Source organism: Chlorocebus sabaeus, chromosome 9 (assembly GCF_047675955.1).
Source record: "Chlorocebus sabaeus isolate Y175 chromosome 9, mChlSab1.0.hap1, whole genome shotgun sequence".
NCBI classification, from domain to species: Eukaryota; Metazoa; Chordata; class Mammalia; order Primates; family Cercopithecidae; genus Chlorocebus; species Chlorocebus sabaeus.
In genome coordinates, this window is record NC_132912.1 from 116,896,734 (window position 1) to 116,921,715 (window position 24,982).

The 24,982-nt window shown below is 39.1% G+C and overlaps 1 protein-coding gene across 2 annotated transcripts in view; it reads left to right on the forward strand.

Moving 5' to 3' along the window:
- Positions 1-205: 205 nt before the first annotated feature.
- Positions 206-24,982, forward strand: part of TDRD1 (tudor domain containing 1) — a 44,579-nt gene continuing 19,802 nt past the window's right edge. For both annotated transcript variants that reach the window (XM_038009577.2, XM_007964132.3), the window contains exons 1-13: positions 206-593; positions 3,352-3,410; positions 11,535-11,679; positions 13,781-13,886; positions 14,916-14,979; positions 15,751-15,855; positions 16,086-16,265; positions 16,732-16,875; positions 17,369-17,540; positions 18,888-18,974; positions 23,032-23,199; positions 23,308-23,415; positions 24,316-24,486. In XM_038009577.2, the coding sequence (XP_037865505.1) occupies positions 269-593; positions 3,352-3,410; positions 11,535-11,679; positions 13,781-13,886; positions 14,916-14,979; positions 15,751-15,855; positions 16,086-16,265; positions 16,732-16,875; positions 17,369-17,540; positions 18,888-18,974; positions 23,032-23,199; positions 23,308-23,415; positions 24,316-24,486 (1,834 nt within the window). In that variant the 5' untranslated portion in view covers positions 206-268. The remainder of the gene's footprint in view (positions 594-3,351; positions 3,411-11,534; positions 11,680-13,780; positions 13,887-14,915; positions 14,980-15,750; positions 15,856-16,085; positions 16,266-16,731; positions 16,876-17,368; positions 17,541-18,887; positions 18,975-23,031; positions 23,200-23,307; positions 23,416-24,315; positions 24,487-24,982) is intronic.

The window sequence follows — 24,982 nt, forward strand, 5'->3', positions numbered from 1 at the left end:
GTGTTGAATGTGGAGATTTACTTTTTTGATTTTTCATGAGTTGGTCTGTTGTTGATTTCTGTTAGAGTTCATACTTACAGAGAAGCGGTGTTTTTCTTGTGCCTTATCGGCCAAGTTTTGATGTCATGGTTATACCTGCTTTGGAATCATTTTACAGGAATTATCTGTTATGTAAATATATTTGGGAGAATTTCTCTGAGCCTGCAGTTCTTCTGAAATTTTGAAATTAAAAGATATCTTTTCAATATATTTCTCTCCTTAGGCCTCTATGAGTGTTAAATCGCCATTTAGTATGATGTCAAGAAATAGTTTGGAAGTACCTCCTTCTAAGATGACAGAGCCATTTAATTTTGAGAAAAATGAAAACAAGCTTCCACCACATGAGTCTTTAAGAAGTCCTGGAACACTTCCTAACCATCCTAATTTCAGGCTGAAAAGCTCAGAGAATGGAAATAAAAAGAACAATTTTTTGCTTTGTGAGCAAACCAAACAATATTTGGCTAGTCAGGAAGACAGTTCAGTTTCTTCAAAGCCTAATGGCATCAACGGAGAAGTGGTTGGCTCCAAAGGAGACAGGAAAAAATTGCCAGCAGGTGAGTGAAAACCACAGGCTTCCTACTTCTTGTTTCTCGTGGTTTCTGTGACTTGCCAGAAGTATATATAACCACACACCAGTGGGCTATTAACAGAACAGGCACATGACTACCTTACCGTATTTGCATTTAATTATTATTGTAGAAGGAAAAACCAGATACCAAGTGGCTGCCTTCGGCTTCATTAATCTCAGAAAAAATTCCTGGGGAGAGAATGAGCTTTTTTCCCCACAGAGGACTATACTAGGAATGCAGAAAGGAAACACTCTAGCTTTTTTATGGGTGTTCTAAAGATTGACCATATCTTAAAAATACTGTGCAAAGATACAGCTAAGATTTTAATTGGTTTCATGTGATTTATCATTCCTTTAGTTCCAGTTCTAAAAACCTTTTTCGGCTGGGCGCGGTGGCTCATGCCTGTAATCCTAGCACTTTGGGAGGCCGAGGTGGGCAGATCACGAGGTCAGGAGTTAGAGACCAGCTTGGCCAACATGGTGAAACCCCATGTCTACTAAAAATACAAAAATTAGCCGGGTATGGGGGCGCAAACCTGTAGTCCCAGCTCCTTGAGAGGCTGAGGCAGGAGAATCGCCTGAGCTTGGGAGGCAGAGGTTGCAGAGTTGACATCATGCCACTGCACTCCAGCCTGGTGACAGAGCGATACTCTGTCTCAAAAAAGAAAAAAAAAACACCACCTTTCTAAGGCAGTTAGGACCTAGTAGAATTTAGTTTCTTTGTGAAGGTATATGAGATGTGATCTTTTAACATGGCGATATAATTCTCAGAATGTGCCCTTGGGCTTCTGGGCTTCCGCAAGATGTCAAAACTGTTTTCCTCACATTATTGCCTTTTCTGCTATGCCAGCTTTATACTGATAGTGCAAAAGCAAATTATTAGCTCAGCTTAAGGCAGGAGCGCCAACCTGGGTGAGGGTTCATTGAGTTTTTCATTGTCGTGCACTTCCAGTTAAAAGGAAAACCAGAAATGGCAATTTCAGTTAAAAATGCCCTTGATTGGGCAGTAAAAAGTATTCAAGTATTCTGTTAAATCTTGACCATTGTGTGCAGTATTTTTAGTATTTGTGTGATGAAATGGGAATTACTCCTTTTATCCTCTGAAGTAGGAAAAGCACGTGTGCAATTGAGTTGTGAACTGAAGAGAAACTCTTTTCTTGGAATATACTTTTTACTTGAAAAGATGACACACTGGTTATTCAGATTTACCTGGCAAGCATTTTCTCAAAAATTAAAGTGAGCCCTTTACTTCAAGGAAGACAGCTGACAGTATTTTGTCAATGACAAAGTTCAAGCTTTCAAGCAATTTCGGATTTTAGGAAACTTGTGTCTGCCACTTTGAGCTTAAGAACTTCCCAAGACAGACTTTTCTGGTGAGATGCATGGTGATATTAACATATGAATATTAATATTTTTATTTTTTTGGAGACGGTCTCTGTCACCCAAGCTGAAGTGCAGTGGCACAATCATGGCTCACTACGGCCTCAAACCCCTGGGCACAAGCGATCCTCCTGCCTCAGCCTCCCAAAACCCTGGGATTACGGGCATGAACCACCACAACAGGCCCTAACTCATGATTTTTTGCTATTGCATAACGAAATATGTCAACATTTGGAAATGCCGCATAACTCAGTGAACCTGTCTTTTCCAAATGGCCAGTGCATGATACTGCTGTCATGCATGGGCAGAAATCCAAAGTGTGGGATAAATCAGTGAATTCTAATGTAACAATATGAAAAGTTCCTTAATGTGGTTTTAGAGTTCACATTGCTTCTAACTCTATACCACTTTGTTTTGGTGTATTATTAGAGGCAAATATCCACAATTAATAGAGGAGGACATTAAGTATTCCTCCTCCTTGCAAATACCTGTCTCTGGGAGGCCAGACCCTTTTTTTTTTTTTTCCAAATACCAGAAGCAACTTTTCACTGAGTGAAGGCAAAAGCTATATATGAATCCAGCCGTCTTCTGTTAAGCCAGTCATTAATGATATGCAAAAATGTGTAATCCTTCTATATTTTGTTTTGAAAAATACAGTTTTTAAAAATTGTCAGCATGTAATGCATTTATTTTTAAATGGATGCTTAAGTTTCGTTTTAATTTCTAATACAGTAAATATTGATTGAAATAAACCGTGTAAACAAAAGCTCTGCAGGGTCCTCAGTTTTTAAGAGTGCAGAGGGTTTCTGAATCCAGAAAATTTGAGAACTGCTGCCTTAGTGAATGGAGAAAAGTTCACAATGAGCGGAGTACTAGTCAAGAAAATTTTGGACAAGTTCTTTTATTTATATTTTTATTTTTTTCGAGACAGAGTCTCTCAGTCACCCAAGCTGGAGTGCAGTGGCACTGTCTCAGCTCACTGAAACCTTCACCTTCCAGGTACAAGTAGTTCTCCTACCTCAGCCTCCTGAGTAGTTGGAATTACAAGCGTGCACCACCATGCCCAGCTAATTTTTGTATTGCCCATGTTCATGTTGGCCAGGCTGGTCTTGAACTCCTGACCTCAAGTGATCCACTTGCCTCAGCCTCCCAAAGTGCTGGGATTATAGGGGTGAGCCACCATGCCTGGCTAAGTCCTTATTTTCTGTTGGGCAAAGTAGGATGTTGCTTAGGTTCTGGTGTAGCTATAAGGTCATTGTGGTATAGCCCTGTTACTTGAATATCACCTAATTATACTATTTTTCATTATTAGAAATAAAAAGTATTATTTGGCTTTTATTCAAAATTGCGTTTTTCCTCCCCAGGAAACTCAGTGTCATCACCAAGTGTAGAAAGTAATTCACCACCCAAAGAAGTGAATACTGTAAGTTACTTTATTGTGTGTTTGCTTGCTAGGATAAAAGATTCTAAACATGTTCTGGTATTTAATAAAGAAGTATTCAATTTGTAGATATCATTCAAGATCAGACATTTTTTATTTAATGTATATTTTTAAAAAAGTAAACTTCCTTAGGTTATTGTAGATTCACATGCAGTTGTAAGAAATAATGGGGATCCTGTGTAGTCTTTCGCCTGTTTCCCGCATGGTAACATGCTGCAGAACTATAGTACAGTATCACAACCGGGTTATTGATACACCATCAAGATACGGAGCATTTCCATCACCACAAGGGTCTCTTATATACCTTGTTGCTTATGTTCTGGTGTAGCCAATCCACTTTTTCTTCTGCCCCTGCCCTCTTAATCCATAGCAGCCACTGATATGCATATTTCCACAATTTTGTCATTTTTGAGAATATTATATAAAAGGCTACGTACAGACATTATGTAACCTTTTGGGATTGGCTTTCGTCATTTCGCATAATTATCTAGAAATTGATCTAGGTTGTATGCATCAATCATTTGATCCTTGTTATTGCTGAGTAGTAGTCCATGGTGTGGACAACTTGTTTAACCATTTACTTATTGAAGGACATCTGGGTTGTTTCCACTTTTTGGCTCTTAAAACTGGAACTCTATATCCATTGATGTACAGAATTTTATGTGAACATGTTTTTAATGCCCCAGGATAAATGTCCAGGGTACAATTTCTGGGTTGAAGAGTAGTCCCATACTTTGTTTTATAAAAAACTGCCAAGTGTTTTCCAGAGTGACGGTATCATTTTACATTCATTCTTACCAAGGGTGTATGAGAGCTTCAGTTTCTCTGCATCCTCTTCGGCATTTGGTGATGTCGTCGGTATTTTTATTCTACCCGTTTTCATCACAGATGTGTAGTACTATCTAATTGTGGTTTGACTTGCATTTCCCTCATGATTGATGATAAACATCTTTTCATGTGCTTAGTTGCCATCTGTACATCTTTGGTGAAATGTTTTCATGTCTTTTGTCTATTTTCTGAGTTTTTTACTGTTTTGAAAGTTCTTTGTAATTTTCAGATATTAGTCATTTGTCAAGTATGTGATTTGCAAATATTTTCTCCTAATCTGTAGCTTGTCTTTTCATCTTAATAAAGTCAGTTTTTCCTTAGTGGATTGTTTTTGGTGCTTTTGATACTCTGGATCCTGAAAATGTTCATTTTTTCCCCAAACAATTTGATAGTTTTACTTTTTTTTTTTTTTAGATGGAGTCTTGCACTGTCACCCAGGCTGGAGTGCAGTGGCCTGATCTCGGCTCACTGCAACCTTCACCTCCGGGGTTCACGCCATTCTCCTGCCTCAGCCTCCCAAGTAGCTGGGACTACAGGCGCCCGCCACCGTGCCTGGCTAATTTTTTTTTGTATTTTTAGTAGAGACAGGGTTTCACTGTGTTAGCCAGGATGGTGTCAATCTTCTGACCTCATGATCCGCCTGCCTCGGCCTCCCAAAGTGCTGGGATTACAGGCGTGAGCCACTGAATAGTTTCACTTCTTACATTTAAGTTTTGATCCATTTTCAGTTAATTTTAAGATTTTAAATTAAGAAACTTGAGAGATTTATTTTTGCCTGTGGATGTTCAATTGCTCCAGTGCCATCTGTTGAAAATTTTCTTCACTGAATTGCTTTCACACATTTGCCAAAATTTAGCTGGACATATTTGTGTTGGTCTAGTTGAAGTTACTTATTTTCTGTATATCTATGTGTCTATCTTTCCAGTACCACACAGTCTTGATTCCTGGAGCTGTGTAGTAAATTTTGAAATTGGGAAAAGTAGTTCCTTTCACTTGATTTATCTTCTTAAAAATTTTTTTTAACTATTCTAATTCCTTTGCCTTCCAACATGCAGTTTAGAATAATCTCATCTCTACAAAAAATATTGCTGGGATTGTCATGTGAATTGCATTAAACCTATATATCATTTGGGGAATTATTGACATTTTTGCTGTGTTGAATCTTCCAATCCATGAACATAGTGTTTCTCCTTTTATGTAGATCTCTGATTTCTTTTCGTTTTGTAGTTTAGCTTATAGGTCCTGTGCATGTTTTGCTAGTATTTGATTTTTTAAGTATTTGATTTTTTTTGAGTAACTGTAAATACTGTTGTATTTCTGTCCCCATGTTCATTATCTGAAAATATGATTGGTTTTGTATGTTTATCTTCTGTGATCTTGCTGAAGTCTTTTTTTCTTTTCTTTATTTTTTTTTTTTTTTGAGACGGAGTTTTGCTCTCGTTGCCTAGGCTGGACTGCTGGGCTGCTATCTTGGCTCACTGCAACCTCTGCCTCCCTGGTTCAAGCGATTCTCCTGCTTCAGCCTCCCAAGTAGCTGCGACTATAGGCATGTGTCCCCACACTTGGCTAATTTTTGTATTTTTTAGTAGAGACGGGATTTCACCATGTTGGTCAGGCTGGTCCCAAACTCCTGACCTCAGGTGATCCACCCGCCTTGGCCTCCCAGAGTGCTTGGGATTACAGGCGTGAGCCACTGGGCCCAGCCATTGAAGTCCTTTTAAGATCCCTTGCAGTTTTCTACATAGCCAATCATATCATCTGCAAATAGGGACAGTTTTATGTTTTCTTTTTCAGTGTAAATGCCTTTGATTTCCTTTCTTGCTTTATTGCATTTACTGTAGGAACTTTCTACACTAGGTTTGAATCACAGTGACAGTGGACACCTTGCCTTGTTTCTAATCTTAGGGAGAAAGCATTCAGTCTTTTACGATTAAGTTTAGATGTAGGTTTTTGTAGATGTTCTTTATCAAGCTGATGAAGTTTTCTCTAGTCCTGCTTTTCTGATCCTTTTTATCATGAATAGGTGTTGAATTTTGTCAAATGCTTTTTCTGTACTGATTGATATGGTAGTGACTTCTTTTCCTTTAGTGTGTTAATTTGGTAGATTACATTGTTATTTTGAGTGGTTAACCAGCCTTGCATTCCTGAAGTGAACTACGCTTGGCCATGGTGTATAATTATTTTTATGTATTGCTGAGCTCTATCTGGTAATATTTTAATAAGGATTTTTACATAAATTTTCATGAGAGATTTTGGTCTGTAATTTTCTTTTATACTGTCTGTGTGTGGTTTGAGTATCAAAGTAATATTAGTTTCATGAAATGAATTGGGAAGTGTCCCCTCTTCTGTTTGCTGGAAGAGAAATTGTATAGAACTGGTGTTAATTCTTTAAACATTTGGTAGAATTCTCCAATGAAAACCATCTGGACCTGGAGATTTCTTTTGGGGGAGTTTTAAAGGTATGGTTCAGTTTCCTTAATATTTATAATTGAAGTCTATTCAAATTGTTTCATACTGTGTTTGCATTTTTTAAGGAATTTGTTCATTTTGTCTACACTGTCAAATTTGTACGTGGAAGTGTTCCCGGTATTTTCGTGTTAGTGGTGTCTGTAATAATGTTCCCTATTTTATTCCTGATATTGGTAATTTCTGTCTGTCTGTATTGTCTGTCTCGCTACAGGTTTGTGTTTTATTGATCTTTCCAAAGAAATAGGTCTTTGTTTCATTTTTTTCCTGTTTTTAAAATTAATTTCTTCTTTATGTTTACTGTCTCTACTGCTTTTGGGCATTTTTTTTGGTCATTGATTGGGGGGTTTTTTTGTTTGTCTTTTTGGTGGTTGGTTGGTTGGTTTTTTAAGACAAGGTCTCCCTCTGTCATCCAGGCTGGAGTGTAGTGGCACAATCATAGCTCACTACAGCCTTGTACTCCTGGACTCAAGCAATCCCACCTGCTGAGCCTCTTGGAGTAATTGGGACTACAGGTGTATGCCACCACACCTGGCTATTTTTTTTTTTTTTTTTTTTTTTTTTCTGTAGAGATGGGGGTCTTGCTATGTTGCCAGTCTGATCTTAAACTCCTGGCTTCAAGTGATCCTCCCACCTTGGCTTCCCAAAGCACTGGGATTACAGGCTTGAGTTGCCCTGCCCAGCCCCAGTGTATCTTTTATTTATCTCGAAACTTCATCTTGAACTCATATTATTTAGAAGTGTGCTTTAGTTTCTGGGTGTTTGAAGATTATTAGTATTTTTTCTGCTGCTGATTACTGGTTTGAGTCTATTCTGGTCAGAGAACAGCTTCTGAATCACATCAGTTCTTTTAAGTTTGTTGAGGTTTGTTTTATGGCTCAGGATGTGGTCTTGGTATACATTCTCTTGGCACTTGAAAAGAATGTGCCTTGTCTGTTGGGTCACACGATCTATAAATATCTAATAGCTCCTGTTGGTTGGTGATGTTGTGTTCTATCCTCGTGCTGATTTTATATCTCATTATGTCAATTGTTGAGAAGATATTAAAGCCTCTATAATCCTAGGTTGTTTATTTTCAATTCAGTTAGGCTTTATATTTTGCAGCTGTGGTTCATGCATATTTAGGATTGCAGTGTCTTGTTGGGTTGACTCGTTGTCATTATAATGTCCCTCTCTTTGGTGCTTTTCTTTCCCTGTAATCTGTTTTATCTGATATTAATACAGTCACTCATTTTTCTTAACATTTACATATTTTTCCATCTTTTTACTTTTGGTCTATATTGTTATACATAAAATGAGTTTCTTATAGATACCATATATTTTGGTAAGGTTTTTTAATTCACTAGGACAGTCTGTCTTTCAGTTGGTATACTTAGATAATTTACATTTGATGTAATTGATACTTGAGAGTTTATGCCATTTGTTTTGTTTTCTGTTCTGTTTATTTTTCCTGCTGCCTTGTGGGTTACTTGAATAGTTCTGTAATTTTGATTTTTATCTGGTGTTTTCAAGTGTGTATCTCTGTATACCTTTTCCAGTGGTTGCTCTACATACTACATCATGTATACGCAACTTATGACAGTTACCATTTTACCAGTCTGAGTATAGTGCAGACACCTTAACCTCCCCGTGCATTTCTTTACCTTCACCCGTTTATGTCTTACATATTCTATCTCATAGATTTACAACTCCTTCAGACCGTTTGTCATTTTTGCTCAAACTCTCAAACGTAATTTAGAACACTCAACAGGAGAAAGTCTATTGTACTTACTAATATGTTTCGTTTATCGGGTCTCGAACTCCTGAGCTTAGTCCTCCCACCTCGGACTCACAAAGTGCTGGGATTACAGGCATGAGCCACTGAGCCCGGCCTGTTGTGTTTTTCTTCTCTATTTCAGTGTTCCTGCCTTTATCATTTCTTTCCTCTTTAGAGAACTTCCTTAGGCCATTATTTTAGGATAAAGCTGCTGGTAACAAATTCTCTTAATTTTCTTTCATCTGAAAAGTCTTGATTTCCCATTCATTCCTAAAGGATATTTTCCTTGGATAAGTTTCTCAGGTAAGTTTTCTTTCAGAACTTGAAAAATGTTTTGTCACTTTCTGGCTTCCACGGTCTCTAATGAGAAATCTGTCTTTTTAAAGACACCTTACTGCCATGTTGCTCTTCGGGTCTCCAGGTTCCTAGCCAGCCCACCTCCTCCTCTCCTACTTTCAGCGTCACCTTATGTTTGTTTTATATAGAAGTTCAGGGTTTTAGTTTACCTTAATAGAATGAATTTTAAAAATCCTCCCTCCCCCATACAGGTAAGGGATTCTTTTCCTCTTTCTGCTTTCAAGCTTTTAATTTTCAGAATTTTAAGATGTGTCTTGGTGTTTAGTCTCAGTTTACTCTGGGCCTCACTCAGCCTCTTAAATTAGTAAATTTATATCTTCTGCCAAATTTGGAAGTTTCTGGCAGTCTTTTTTTTTTTTTTTTTTTTTTTTGGAAACAGAATTTGACTCTTGTCGCCCAGGCTGGAGTGCAGTGGCGTGATCTCAGCTCACTGCAACCTCCGCTTCCTGGGTTCAAACGATTCTCCTGTCTCAGCCTCCCAAGTAGCTGGGATTACAGATGCCCTCCACCACACCCAGCTAATTTTTGTATTTTTAGAAGAGATGGGGTTTTGCCACGTTGGCCAGGCTGGTCTTGAACTCCTGACCTCAGGTGATCCCACCAGCCTCAACCTCCCAAAGTGCTGGGATTACAGGCATGCGCCACCGTGCCCGGCCTCAGCAGTCATTTTTTGAGTACTTCTTAACCCTACCTTCTCTCCCCTTTCTGAAGACACAAATGCTAGATCTTTTGTTACAGTCCCACAGGTCCCCGAGACTATTCATTTATTAATTCATTTTCATTCTGTTGTTCAGATCAGGCGTTTCTGTGGTTCTGTCTTCAAGTTCACTGATTGTTACCTCTTTTCCCTCCATTATGCTAGTGAGCCTGCTATTGTGTTTTTTATTTTGGTTGTACTTTTCAGTTTTAAAATACCCATTTGGTTCTTTATATCTTTTATTTCTTTAGGGAGACTCCGTATTCATTTGTTTCAAGCCTATTCGTAATTGCTTGTTAACGTATTGATGACCGCTTTAAAATCTTTATAGATAAATGAATGTTTTTATCATGTTGATGTTGGGTGCTTGATTTTTTTTTTTTTTTCCGGCATTCATTTGTGATCTTCCTGATTCTTGGTGCAGTGAGTTATTGTCTATTGAATTCTATTGAAACTGGGATATCTTGGGTATTATGAGACTATTTTTTTTTTTTTTTTTTTTGATTCAGAATCTCGCTCTGTTGCCCAGCCTGGAGTACAGTGGCGTGATCTCAGCTCACTGCAACCTCCACCTCCTGGGTTCAAGCGATCATCGTGCCTCAGCTTCCTGAGTAGCTGGGATTATGGGCATGTGCCACCATGCCTGTCTGATTTTTGTATTTTCAGTAGCAATGGGGTTTCGCCATATTGGCCAGGCTGATCTCGAGCTCATGGCCTGATCTGAAATCATCTGCATGCCTCATCCTCCCAAAGTGCTGGGATTACAGGCGTGACCTACCACACCCAGCCTCTATCTTATTTAAACTTCCTGTCTTAGCTGGCTTCCTCCGACACTGCTCTGGCTGCTGGTTTGTTACTGCCAGGTTGGGGGTATATGTCCAGGTTCCCTACTCAGCCTCTGATATTCAACTGGGGAGCTCTTTCTTTTGGGTGAGGATGGGAGTTCCAGCTTCACAGGAGGCCTCAACTGATTGCTTTCTGGCTGACAGTGGTGAGTGCCTCATTACAGCTCCCCATTTGGTCTGTAGTGACACGCATGGAGAGAGGGCCGACTGAAAGAGAGGGTGTTAGGAGGGATTAGTTTGTATTGAATTGTGGTGGAAAGTCCGGACTCTCCACTAGGCCTTTTCTGACACCACATTGGTGGGGATGGGGGCACCTCATTGCTGCCAGGTGGAAATCCAGGTTTGCCATGTGGTCTCCATAGGCAGGGATGTCATCCTTCCACTTCAGGGATGAAGTGCTGGCATCCTATTCTGTTGGCCTTCTCTGATACCATACTTGTGAGCAGGTTGGGGCACCTCACTGTAGCCTTGTGAGGGTGGAAATCTTGGCCCCACACTCTCCCTCTGTGGGTGGGAGTGGGGCCACAGTTTTGTCTGTGGTGTTTGGAGTAGAGCAGTTAATGTTAAGTTTTCTGTCTTTCTGGTCTGCCTTTTTTTCTAGTCCTTTGGCTAGACAGAGCAGGTTTCTAAATTTTTTTTTTTTTTTTTTTAATGATGAGGGTCTCACTATGTTGGCCAGGCTAGAGTGCAGTGGCCATTCACAGGCACTATCGTAGCTTGCTACAGCCTTGAGCTCCTGGGCTCCAGTGTTCCTCCCGCCTCAGCCTCGGAAGTAGCTGGGACTGCAGGTGCCCGCCACCACACCCAGCTCGAGAGTACAGCTTTTCTTGTTGGAGTTTTTTATCATCTCTGCCTTCTGGTGTTTCTGGGTTGCTGGCTTCTCCAGCACCCAGTCTGGTATATATGAGGCAAAAAGAAAACCCAGACACCTTAGTGCCATGTCGTTCTTTGGGTCTCCAGGTTGCCAGTCAGCCCACCTCCTCCTCTCCCACTTTCAGAGTCACCTTATGTTTGTTTTATATATAAGTTCAGGGTTTTAGTTTACCTTAATAGAAGGAATAAGGAAAAGTACATCTACTTGATCTTGTCCCAAATCTAGTATTTAAATGGAAAAGTTATTGCCAAATTCTAACATTGCTCTTCTCTGTTCTTAATAGAAGCCCGGAAATAATGTACGTCCTGCAAAATCAAAAAAACTAAACAAGTTGGTCGAGAATTCCTTGTCCATAAATAATCCAGGGCTCTTCACCTCCTTAGGACCTCCTCTTCGGTCCACAACTTGCCATCGCTGTGGCCTGTTTGGTAAGCATATTGTTCTTAGGTGTCTGAATTCTTCTACATATTTGAAAATCATTTTTATTGTGGCAGATGATAAACATTAAATGTAATTAGAGCAGTGTCCCCATGCCACACACCCGTCTCAGCCTCAGCCACCGTCAGCATCCTGCCATTCCTCTTCACCCATCCCTTCCCATTTTTCCTGCTTCCTCGGTGTACGTTTTCCTCAGTTTTTTTAGGGGAAGCTCACATGCATTGAAATGTACAGACTTACATCCTTGTCATAATATAGGATGTTTCTGTCTCCTCAGGAAGTTTTCTCATGTCCCATCCCGGTCCCTACTTCTGAGAAGCAACCATTGATTTTCTAATCATGAATAAATTTTGCCTGTCATAGAATTTCACATAAGTGGAATCACACAGCATGGACTCTTTAGTATCAAGGTTATTTCATATACAATAATACTTTTGAGGTTAATCCATGCTGTTCCACGCACCATTATTTTTTGTTTATTGCTGAATAGTGTCATTGTATGGTTATACCATGGTTGAACTGTTCTCCTATTGATGAACATTTTGGCTGGGTCCAGCTTTTGCCTGTTAGGAATAGAGCTCTCTAAACATTTTTATACAAGTGTTTGTGTGGACATAACGTTTTCATTTATTGTGGGTGCACAGGTAGACACAGAATGGCTGAGTCAAAGGGTGGGTGTTTGTTTAACTGTATAAGAAGCTACCAAACCATTTCCAAGGTATTGTCCCATTTTCTATTCCCCCTGGGAGGGAGAGTTCTGGTTGTTCCACATCCTCGTCCATGTTTGGTGTTTGTGTTTTTATAGCCCTTTTCGTGGATAAGTTGGAATTGTCATATGCCTCTTGAGTTCTAATTTTTCAATATATAAGTCTTACTTGCATGGCATTTACCAGTTTAGAGTTAAATTTGCAGTGCTCTCGTGATCAATGATCTTGAGCAGTTTTTTCTGTTTATTACTGGCTATTCGGATATGTAACTTTTTTTTTTTAAGTTTCTTTTAGGGTGGAAACATTTGAGGCCAGACTGGGTTGGTGGTTACTACTTTGTTGTGCGGTTTTTTGTTGTTGTTTTTGTTTTTTAGATAACCTGTTTCTTTAGCATGAACACTGATAGAATTTTTTTTTAAATCCTTTATTTCAAAATCTCCCTGGATTTTTCTAGATAGAATTCTCGTTGTTTTTTGTTGGTTTTTTTCATGATATGCAGCCATTTCAGTCACTGGTACAAGTCTGTTTTCACTACAGGAAAGTTTTGTTTACTTTGCTTGATCTTGCCTCACTGTAACCTCTGCCTCCTGAGTTCAAGTGATTCTCCTGCCTCAGCCTCCCAAGTACAGATGTGCACCACCACACCCGGCTTATTTTTTTTATTTTTGTAGAGACGGTATTTCACCATTGTTGGCCAGGCTGGTCTCAAACTCCTGACTTCCAAGTGATCCCTCCACCTTGGTCTCCCAAAGTGCTGGGATTACAGGCATGAGCCATGGCACGTTTTGCACCATTGCTTGCTTTTTTTTTTTTTTTTTTTTTTTTTTTTTAAAGACTAGAGTCTCGCTCTGTCACCACCCAGGCTGGAGTACAGTGGTGTAATCTCAGCTCACTGCAACCTCTGCCTCCTGGATTCGAGAGGTTCTCCTGCCTCAGCCTCCCGAATAGCTGGGATTACAGGTGCCTGCCCCCATGCCCGGCTAATTTTTGTATTTTTGGTAGAGACGGGGTTTCACCATGTTGGTCATTCTGGTCTCGAACTCCTGACCTCAAGTGATCTGCCTGCCTCGGCCTCCCAAAGTGCTGGGATTATAGGCGTGAGCCACTGCACCTGGCCGCTTGCTGCTTTTATAACATATATTCGGAGGTCTGTTTTAGGAAACTCAGTTATGTGTCCCAGTCTGATCTCCCTTTTTAAAATCTTTGTAGGCCTTTTTTCTCTGTATTCTGAGAGTTTAAAAGTATAATCTGAATACCTAATCCTAAATAGCACAATTCTCTCCAGATAGTCTTCTTGCCATGGTTAATAGAATATTTGATCAAGTGTGGACCTTGAGAATGCCTTGATCTTCATCTGAACTATTTTGTGGGTGGTGTTCTTTAGGATCGCTGAGGTGCTCTCAGTGCAAGCAGACCTACTATTGCTCCACAGCATGTCAGAGAAGAGACTGGTCTGCACACAGCATCGTATGCAAGCCTGTTCAGCCAAAGTAAGGATTTATGGTCTTTTTATTCATTATGGATTGTGTATAAGGTCTTTTTCTAATACAGTAAGCATCCAGTAGTTCAGCAGACCACAACCAAGTAGAAGTTACTTTTTATTAAGCTCTATAACAAAAGTGTACAAATCTGAAGTGAACAGCTCTATGAACTTAATTTTCATGTGTATTGTTTTACTGGGTAGTACATGTGAAGATTTATAACCTTCAAAGAGTTTTTCTTTAATGTTTAGAGCTTTAGAATGCCTTACTTTAATCATGTATTTTCCTGGATCTTAGTAAGTTTGGAACTCTTACATGCCTCTTGAGTTGTGTTTTTATTTGTAAATACATAAATTGTACTTACATGGCATTTACCAGTTTACAAAACAGTTTCACATATGACCTCAAAATTCTTTGTAAGTAATGTAGGGAATTATCTCTGTTTTTTTTTTTTTTTTTTTTTTTTTGAGACAGAGTCTTGCTCTCTCGCCCAGGCTGTAGTGCAGTGGTGCGATGTCGGCTCACTGCAAGCTCAGCCTCCTGGGTTCACGCCATTCTCCTGCCTCAGCCTCCCGAGTAGCTGGGACTACAGGCACCTGCCACCACGCCTGGCTAATTTTTTGTATTTTTAGTAGAGATGGGGTTTCGCCATGTTAGCCAGGATGGTCTCGATGTCCTGACCTGGTGATCCACCCACCTCAGCCTCCCAGAGTGCTGGGATTACAGGCGTGAGCCACCACACCCAGCGAGGAATTATCTCCATTTTACAGATAAGAAAACTGAGGCTTGAAGATATTCTCTCACTCTCGTCTCTGTCTCATTAGGTGGCTTTTGGAAGAAGCACGCCTATGCACACACAGGGTGTGGACCATTGTGTAGCCAGCAGTGGGGAGTTTGACTTTACCACTGTGATTCTGGAAGAAGCTGTTTTGCTCTTTCAGGATTTTGTTTGTTGAGAATTTACCATAATTGTGATTGATAGCACCTATGTTCATTGCCTCTACAGTGTAAATATTGTAATCTGTTGCTTTATTGCAGTTTCCACAAACTTGAAGATAATAAATCATCTATTGAAACAAAGGATGTGGAGGTAAATAATAAGGTATGGTATACTTTGTCTTTAAATTTTGAATGACTCCTCTTTATTGAATTAAGAGGATGTGAGATAAATAGTTTGGGCTTATTTCTGCATTTTATCAATATTTAAAAGTAAGTTTCCTATTTAAATATGTACACCATAGTGATACAATCAGGGGTTTTTGAAAATTACTTCATCTTTTTTTCAAAAAGGATGTGGTAGTATCTCAGCGTAAAATCATGTGGATTAAAGAGTCCCTTTAGCCTCTGCGGGCACAGGTTTGAGCTTTATGTGCTGTACTCTAATAGGGCCTAGTTATCTAAGGAGGCTTTCTGATAGCAGTTCCTCATTTAGACAACAACATGGGCTGAATTATTTGTAATCTGAAAAACATCTGTCACGTCCAGCTCATATTTGTGAATAATTTTTAGCTTTCTTTAGCTGCTTGTAGCATCTACTTTAAAAAAGTGACTTCAAGTATTCATTCTTACAGAAAGCATTAACAAGTGCGGATTTAAAATAGTAACCTCCACCACCACCACTTTCATTTTTTAAAAATAAAGTCAACCTTCTCTTCACCCGCACGGCCTTATTCTTGGGTTATCCCCAGTGCTGTGCACACTGCCTGTGGACAGTGGGTTTTAGTGACTCTTGGAGGCCTTCCCTATTTCTGTGTTCTTTTATTCAAGCCGAAGAGTCAGGATATTGTGGTTGCAGTTCCGGCGTGTAGTGGCCATAGAATCATTGAAACATGTGCTTTTAAGTAACTCGCTTCTGTGGTATTTTTCAAACCAGAATGACTGTCCACTTGGAGTTACTAAGGAAATAGCCATTTGGGCTGAGAGAATAATGTTTTCTGATTTGAGAAGTCTACAACTCCAGAAAACCATGGAAATAAAGGTATTTGTTGTTCTTCAATCTCCATAGACAGAGATCCAGAGAACTGTATTTATTCTCTTGTTTCCTACTTGAGTTCATGCGGTAGCTGCAAAACATATCTGATTAAACTAATAAACATTGCAAAAACTGTCTATGATGCTGTTTGTATTTTAGTTACAAAGCTTTAAGAAATTGATGTTTCCTTTTGTGCCTTAGGAATTATTCCTCTTTTTTTTTTTTCTCTTTGAAAGGGTACAGTTACCGAATTCAAACACCCAGGGGACTTCTATGTGCAGTTATATTCTTCAGAAGTTTTAGAATACATGAACCAACTCTCTGCCAGCTTAAAAGAAACATATGCAAATATGCATGAAAAAGACTATATTCCTGTTAAGGGGGAAGTTTGTATTGCCAAGTACACTGTTGATCAGGTAACCCATAATGAAATGAATTATTGAAAACGTTTGAGCTAACTTTGGTAGTATGAACTGAACACCAGAGCTTTTAATGATGCATGGCAAGGCTTAAAACCAGCCTCTGATCACTCTGATCCTCTTCAGTATCCCATGCTCTGTTCAGCTTGCTTCTTCCCTGTCTTACCCCCCTCCAACTCTGTTTAGGGGTTCCTGAATTGCTGCTTGTAGCCGAATGGCTGGCTAGTCTTAGAGCTTGTGTTTTATTTGGGTAGCTGAGGCATTAGTGTGTGATAGTCTGATGGGATAGAAATAGCTTTGGAATAGTTGTGTATATTATTAATAACATGTCCTAACTAGACAATTTTAGGGATTTCTTAGCAAGATTCTTAGAAAATTAAGTTGGCTTTTTGCATGTTCTATAGATCGATTGAGGGTTTTTAAAATCTAAGATTGTGAAATGCTGTTTATATTTCACTTTCAGACCTGGAACAGAGTGATCATACAAAACGTTGATGTGCAGCAAAAGAAGGCACATGTCTTATATATCGATTATGGAAACGAAGAAATAATTCCATTAAACAGAATTTACCACCTCAACAGGAACATTGACTTGTTTCCTCCTTGTGTGAGTCTCTTTTCCTTTCTAGATATTTAATAGTGTCCCAAAGGAGCTGTTTTCAACGTTTTGATGGGCACAGTGTTAGTTCTGTGTTACTGTACCTGTACTATATAAATGAACACTCATTGGCTATCTTGACCTTATTTAAGTACTGCCCAAGGTGAGAAACTAACATTTTTAGGCACATCTTTTCAATTTGCTCTTCAAAATAATCATTTCTGTATTTATTATAGTATCTGAAAGTGGTCTTAATTTATGTATACTTGAAGGATAATTATTCTTTCACGAAGTTCTTAAGTTTCAAGTACCAAAAGTAAGCATTATGAATACAGTACTAGCAGAGGCTAATAATAATTATACATAAAATTGTCTGTCTGATTAGTACTTGAAGATTTGTGATAAGTTTTCAGCATGAGATACATTCTTTTATATACAAATAATTAGAAAAAATCATTTTTAAATGGCAATTTTTGTAAGTAACCTGCATAAAAATTTTCAGGCCATAAAGTGCTTTGTAGCCAATGTTATCCCAGCAGAAGGGAATTGGAGCAATGATTGTATCAAAGCTACTAAACCACTGTTAATGGAGCAGTACTGCTCCATAAAGATTGTTGACATCTTGGAAGAGGAAGTGGTTACCTTTGCTGTAGAAGTTGAGCTGCCAAATTCAGGTAAGATCTTTTTAAATTGAGTACTTAATAGGAAAAGTAGTTTCCACCTGTTACTCAGAAGAAACGGAAACATCAAGTGAGGCCAGGTAAACTGCCCTCTGGCGTCATTCAGATTGTGACTGAACCCATTCTTGAAATTGGCAGTTTGTCAAAGACGTGGCACAAATTCATAGAATTAGGTGGCTGGCTAGATTTAGACTTCATGTGAGCATAACTATTATCCCTTTAATAGAGCCATTATAATATCACTCCTGAATGTTGGCCCCTTTATTGAGAAAATTCCTGAAGTTCTCCGAATTCATTCATCCTTATCAGTGCTTTTTCTTGGAGTAACCGTCACAGAACTGCCTTTGGCTAGTACATAGTAGCTAAGCTGTGGAAATGGAAATGCTTTAGAATTCTCTTCTTCCCTTCTGGCTTTTCACCTGTTTGATAAATGACTTCTCGCTGTGTGATGGGTGCCTCCCAGTTTCCAGGGTATCACCCCTCTGCTTTCAGAGATCTGGCATCATGGCTGAATTGGTAGAAAATTAACTAATCTCTTGCGAAATTAAGTAAAAAACCTGTTGTTTGCTGTGTTTCATGTTATGATCTCAGCTTTTGGATGTTATTTCAGGGAACTTGAAGTTTGGGTCCATGCTGACCCTTGTTTCAACCATACTTATGTCTTAAATTTGTTTCCCATAAACAGTGGTCATTCTAAGCATATTCGTGAGATGGTAAAAGAATCTTTCGTGTTCTTCAGGATTTCAAAGTGAAACCTTTTCGTTAAAATTTCTGTCAAATAGAGGGTAGAAGACTGGTTACCAGAGGCCAGGAAGGGTAGTCGAGGGCTGGGAGTAGGTGGGGATGGTTAATGGGTACAAAAAAAAAATTGTTAAAAAGACTGTATAAGACCTACTATTCAGTAGCACAATAGCGTGACTGTAGTCAATAATAATTGTACGTTTTAAAGTAACTTAGACTGTAATTGGATGGTTTGTAACTCAAAGGATGCTTGAGAGGATGGTCACCTCCTCCTCTGTGGTGTGTTTACTTCACATTGCATGCCTGTGCCAAAACGTCTCATGTAACCTATAAATATGTACACCTACTGTGTACCCACAAAAATTTTAAAAATTAGATTTTAGAGAAAAAATTCTGTCAGGTGACTATGGTGATTTTGCCTCAGTTTTTCAGGCTGGGCATTACCATAGCTTGCCCATAGGAATTGAATTGGCAAAACATGTCAGCCTATTAATAGCTATGAACGTGGGTCGTATGATTGACTTGTTTCTTCTTTATGCTTTTCCCATAATTCTTTGTATAGTTTCTCAATGGAGGCATATTTTCTTACTCACTTTTTAGGAAAACTTTTAGACCATGTGCTTATAGAAATGGGATATGGCTTGAAACCCAACGGACAAGATTCTAAGAAGGAAAATGCAGATCAAAGTGAGTATAGATTGATATTGAGCAGTATGAAAGCTTCAGTTATTGAAACCGTCTACCTATTAAACAAAGGCACAACTTTATCACTGTTAAGACTTGTTAACGATAAACATTCTATGAAAGATTTAAATAGGCTGTTTTATATTTAGTATATCATTTCTAATCTCAATCTTTCCTGCCTGTTCTCCTCCTCTGTTTTGCACACGAATCCGTAACATGGTAATCATCAGAGATTATGACGTATTAAATATTATAACACTTTAGAGTAAGGGCTTTTTTTTTTTTTTTTTTTTTTTTTCTTTGAGATGGAGTTTCACTCTTGTCCACGCTGGAGTGCAATGGCATGGTCTCAGCTCACTGTAACCTCCACCTCCCTGGTTCAAGTGATTCTCCTGCCTCAGCCTCCGGAGAAGATGGGATTACAGACAGGCGCCTGCCACCACGCCCAGCTAATTTTTTGTATTTTCAGTAGAGACAGGGTTTCACCATGTTGGCCAGGCTGGTCTTGAACTCCTGACCTTAGAGCAGTTCATTGGCCTCAGCCTCCCAAAGTGCTCACTCCTTACAGGCGTGAGCCACCACGCCCTTCCAAATTAGGGCTTTTTAGCTCACATTTTCTTAGTTTGTTTTCCTTCCTTCTTGGGTATTCCGCCAGTAATTAATAGGGCTGTAAAATTCTTTTCCAGCAGGACGGTGTTTCTGATGGTTTTTTACTTCTGTAAAAACTTGTGTGTGTGGTTTATTTAGATTAACAAGAGAACCAAGAAATTCTGCTTTTAGTATTTTATTTCCTCATTGCCTAGTCACCTGTATTAGTATTGTCTTTTTGATTCTTTACTTTGCTCCTGTACTGATTGCTTTAGGAGTAGATATAATTCATTGCCTCTTGCTCATTCATTCAGAGGTGATTGCTAGATTGACAGTGCCATGGTTGGCCACACCGTATCACATGAGCACACTTGAATCATCCTTAAATCTGCCTCCTCCTTACCTGCCATCCTTTGCCCTATCTGATTGGTTGCCAAGTCTTTATTGATTCTTCTTCCCAAGTATCCCTTGTATATGTCTTTTTTTATTTCTCCACTACCATTTTCTTAGCTCAGGAATCCTCATCATTCATGGACAATTGAAATAATTTTCCAGTGTCATAGTTTACCTCCCTATCTCTATTCTTAGAGTACTTGCCTATGTGATATGCCTGAGACACAAATCTTGGTGGAACAGCTCTGATGAAAAGCTTTCAGTTCCTTGTCATTTGGTGGAGGAAACCAGAAGAGTTAGTGGTCTTGCGATAGTCATGGTTGAAACCGTAAGTTCTGGTGCAATAGAGTGAGGAAGAATAATGAGGAAGAGGAAGCTGGGGCCACCTGCAACGTGGAGTGAGGAGCTGTAATGAGAAAGGTGGGGACAGAATGGGAAAAACCTTGCCAGAGCAACAGAGGGTAAATGCTTCCAGGAGCGGGAGTCATCAGTAATATCAGATGCTATGAAGGTGTCCAATGGAAGCAACAAGAAATCCACTGAGCAATATCTTCTTCACTAAGGCACTATGAAGGTACCTTCATGAAGGCTAAGACCAGTACAGAGAAGCAGAAGAAATTATGTGGGATAGAGAAATTAGGTGTGATAGAGAAAGTGCAGGGTGCAACGGAAGCAGGTGGGGGAGGGTACCTAAGACTTGGAATGAAGCCATCTGGAAGTGATGCCACACGGAGCAGGAAATAACCAGGTGCTGCGGGTGGGGAGTATGTTGCAAGAAAAGGAACATGTGTTAAGGCCTGGAGATGGGAAAAAGCATGATCAGGCCTAAGAAACTGAAAAATAAGTACGGCTAGATTTGACCGCTGGTGAGGAGGTGTATGTAGGATGGGGAAAGTATAGGTTGAGAGGTAAGCTAGAGCAGATCATTAAAGGTCGCAGGAGCTATGTTAAGGGGGTTGGATATGATTCTGAAGCCAACATACAGAATGAAGGCTTGAGACACCTCTGTATTCAGCTTTTTGGATTCAAGTAATGTTGGTGGGTATGGGAGAATCAGATTTGGAAGTCAGAAAAGATGAGAGATGGGATATTAAGAGTTCCCTTTAAACCACCTTCTTAAAAATTTAGCTGTGCCTCTGTCACAGAATTAAATCAGTCCTCCTGTCCTGCCCCTTTTTGGCCTAGCCTGGCTGAAAGCCTTTACAACTTGGTCTCTAATGTCAGCATACGGAACCAGCGACATCACCATGCTTTTGTCCCCTCTCCTCCCCCCCAGCTGCACTCAGCCTGGCATTATGATTGTGCACCCTCTTGTGATGTTTATCACACTGTAGCTCCTGATTGAACATCTTCTGTCTCCTACAAGATTTAGAATATCTAGATGAAAAGACTGTGACCTTTTACTTAACTGCTTCTCCCCATTGCCGAGTATGGCATCTGACATACATTAGATGCTTAAGATATAATTTTTTTTTTTTTTTTTTTTTTTTTTTGAGATGGAGTCTCGCTGTGTCACCAGGCTGGAGTGCAGTGCTGGCGATCTCAGCTCACTGCACCCTCTGCCTCCTGGGTTCAAGTGATACTCCTGCTTCAGCCTCCTGAGTTGCTGGGACTAGTAGGTGGGAGGTGTGCGCCACCATGCCCAGCTAAATTTTTTGTATTTTTAGTAGAGACGGTGTTTCACCATGTTGGCCAGGATAGTCTCCATCTCCTGACCTCATGATCTGCCCGCCTCGGCCTCCCAAAGTGTTGGGATTACAGGTGTGAGCCATGCCTGGCCAGATACAATTTTTAAAAGCTGGCACAGTGGCTCTCTTCTCTAGTTCCAGCTACTCAGGAGGCTGAGGTGGGAGGAGGGCTTGGAGACCAGGAGTTTGAGGCCCCCAGTATGCTATGATTGTACCTGTTAATAGCCATCACACACCAGCCTGGGCAACATAGCAAGACCCTGTCTCTTAAACAATAACTCATGGAGGGTCTTTTCCTTGCTATTAAGTTTTTATCTTCTCCCTTATTTATGTTTTGATTTCTTTTGGAAACATTTTAAGAAATGGTTTTTAATTTGAGCCTATCTCTTACCTTTTACACATTAAATTTACTTTGGCTACTGTTTTGAGCCAGTGATCCATTTCAGTGGGATTTCTAACATCAGGAATCCATTGTAATACATTCTGAGAAGTCATTCCTAGAGAGCAAATTCCCTTCACTTTTTGTGGTTTGGTCTTCAGAGTCAATCTATAGGTTAATGATAAGAACCATTTCCTTTAATAAGTCTATAATCTAGATAATTATTTTCTCATATTTCTGTGTTTAAAACAATGAAGTAAGCCTTAGTTTTATGTGAATGGTATCTTATCCTTTAGTTCCTTAAAACAGTAGTGGTTTTTGTCTTCCAGGATTGATTTGTTGTCATAATGTCTCTAAATCTTGATGCTAAAAATATATTGCTTGAATAGTTGGAATTTTATAAACCATGTACTTTTTTCATTTCTGTGAGTTTTCTCTTCTGAGTTATTTTTCATTGTGCTTTTGAAGCCTTTCCTTCTTAAACTCTTAGGTTAGCCCTAATTATTTTTCTCTTGACTTGTTACTTACGTTGCTTGTATCTTTTTTGAACTGTTGAATGCATTTTAAATTTCTAACAATTTTATCCTAATAAATTGTTACCTATGGGATTTATCATTTTCACTTTAGAGTGAGTAGGTCCTAATCTAATCTGATGTGTTTCTACTTGAGTATAATGAGAGGATATCTATTCCAAATTACATTTTCTTGAACTCTATTAGGGACTATAAAGAGTGTATTATAGAGCATTTTAATTAGATCTGAACTTGTCTTTTATAAGTCACTGATTTTCTTCCTTGGACCAGTCTAGCTTTTGGTGACATTGAAGACTGACCTTATAAACATTTATTATTGGGAAGAAGAAACACTATGACCTCTCAGACTGCCATCTTCCAGGAACCTTGCAGTCGTGGTCATACTCTTTTTAAAATGATTAAAGCATGCATAATTTTTTTTTTTTTTTTTACTTTGGATGAAAACAAAATGCCTTACTTTTCCGTTTTCTTCTGATAAGGTGATCCTGAAGATGTTGGAAAAATGACAGCTGAAAACAAAATTGTCATAGACAAAAGTGACCTAATCCCAAAAGTGTTAACTTTGAATGTGGGTGATAAGTTTTGTGGTGTGGTTGCCCACATTCAAACACCAGAAGACTTCTTTTGTCAACAACTGCAAAGTGGCCGTAAGTCAATTTTCTTGATTTGCTCTATCAAGCTAAAGTACTTCGAGAGATGACATGTAGAAATAATGTATAGATGCTGTTTCTTTAAAATGTCATCTTTATCTTCAGGAAAGCTTGCTGAACTTCAGGCATCGCTTAGCAAGTACTGTGGTCAGTTGCCTCCACGCTCTAATTTTTATCCAGCCATTGGTGATATATGTTGTGCTCAGTTCTCAGGTAAGGAAAGAGTATTACTGATTTTTAAAATTCATTTTTATTTATTTTTTACTTACAATTGAGTAAAAACTGTTGAAACAGAGTCTTTGGTTTGCACTGATGGCTGGACTTAAAGTTTGAATATTACAGTGAACCAATCATGTTTTTAAATAGATCAAATTAAACTGGTTGAAAGGAGTGTGGTCTGACCTGGGTAAGGGCAGAGGGCCTGTGTGTGTCAAGAAGGTGGAGATATAAAGGAGATATTTTGGGTTATTTTGTCAGCCTTTTGGCTTTTGGGGACTGGTGAAGATAATTCTGTTTAAGCTAATAGGTGGATGTGGAACCTCCCAGGTTCATATCTTCACCGGTTTTATTGAAATAGCAAAAGGGCCTGGAAGTGTGGAGCTGTCATGGTGCAGCCTTTGGACGGCACATGGCCTGCCTTGTGATAACCAGGTTCTGTTACTCTCTTCCGAAGAGAGGCCCAGTGGCCTCATGGAAGGGGAGATGCAGTAATCCTTCAGTAAACTCATTACTTGGTTAGTGGAGTCTGGTTGACCCATGTTTGCCAGGTGTTTTAAAACTAGTCTTGCTATTGAATGCTTCATGGATTGAGACCTTGTAATTCACATGATCAGGATATGTTCTCTGTCCTAATGAGCTAACTACTGGAGAGACAAGACATGTAAACTAATAATGACAGCATAAGACATAATTACTGTAGTAAGCTATTAATAAAGGTTACGTTTTAGGAGTTGAAGGCTTCTGGTAAGCAAAATTAGTAAACATACTGTTCTATAAGCTTGATATCTATCAAAGAAAAATCTATAAATGACCATCTCTAATTTGAGGAGGAAAGGTTTTTGTTTACATCTGCAGTGGAAAAATCATTTGAGATTGAGTCTCTCCCTTTTTCAGAGGATGATCAGTGGTACCGTGCCTCCGTTCTGGCTTACGCTTCTGAAGAATCTGTACTGGTCGGATATGTAGATTATGGAAACTTTGAAATCCTTAGTTTGATGAGACTTTGTCCCATAATCCCAAAGTTGTTGGAATTGCCAATGCAAGCTATAAAGTGTGTGCTAGCAGGTATGAAATTTTTATAGCCTCCATATTCTTTAAAAATTCTTAAGATGAAGAAACATGAAAACATGAAGAGATAAATGAAATAGGGAAAAGCTGCCTCTCAAAACAACATGATCAGATGCTTAAAAGTTACTGTATATGTCATTTATCCCACTAGGATCAGAGATTTCATTCCATGTCAGTTGACTTCATTCAAACATACCGTAATTTAGAAAGAATATCCTATCTCAGAAGGTTATTATTATTACATCTGCAGCATATCCAAGATATTTTCCTTAGGCTATGTTGCAAAATGTAGTTATATCCCAAAATACTTACTTAGGCTACATTCCCACAAGTGGAACAAGTCAGTAAGTCTCCTCCTTTTCATGTTTGTAATACATGTTGTACATTTTCTTCCAGAAAGGGTTGACCTAGTTTACATACCCAGCAAAAAAGTATGAGAGAGTCAATTCTCGTACACATTGGTGCATCAAAGGGATGCTTCTATATTATTTCA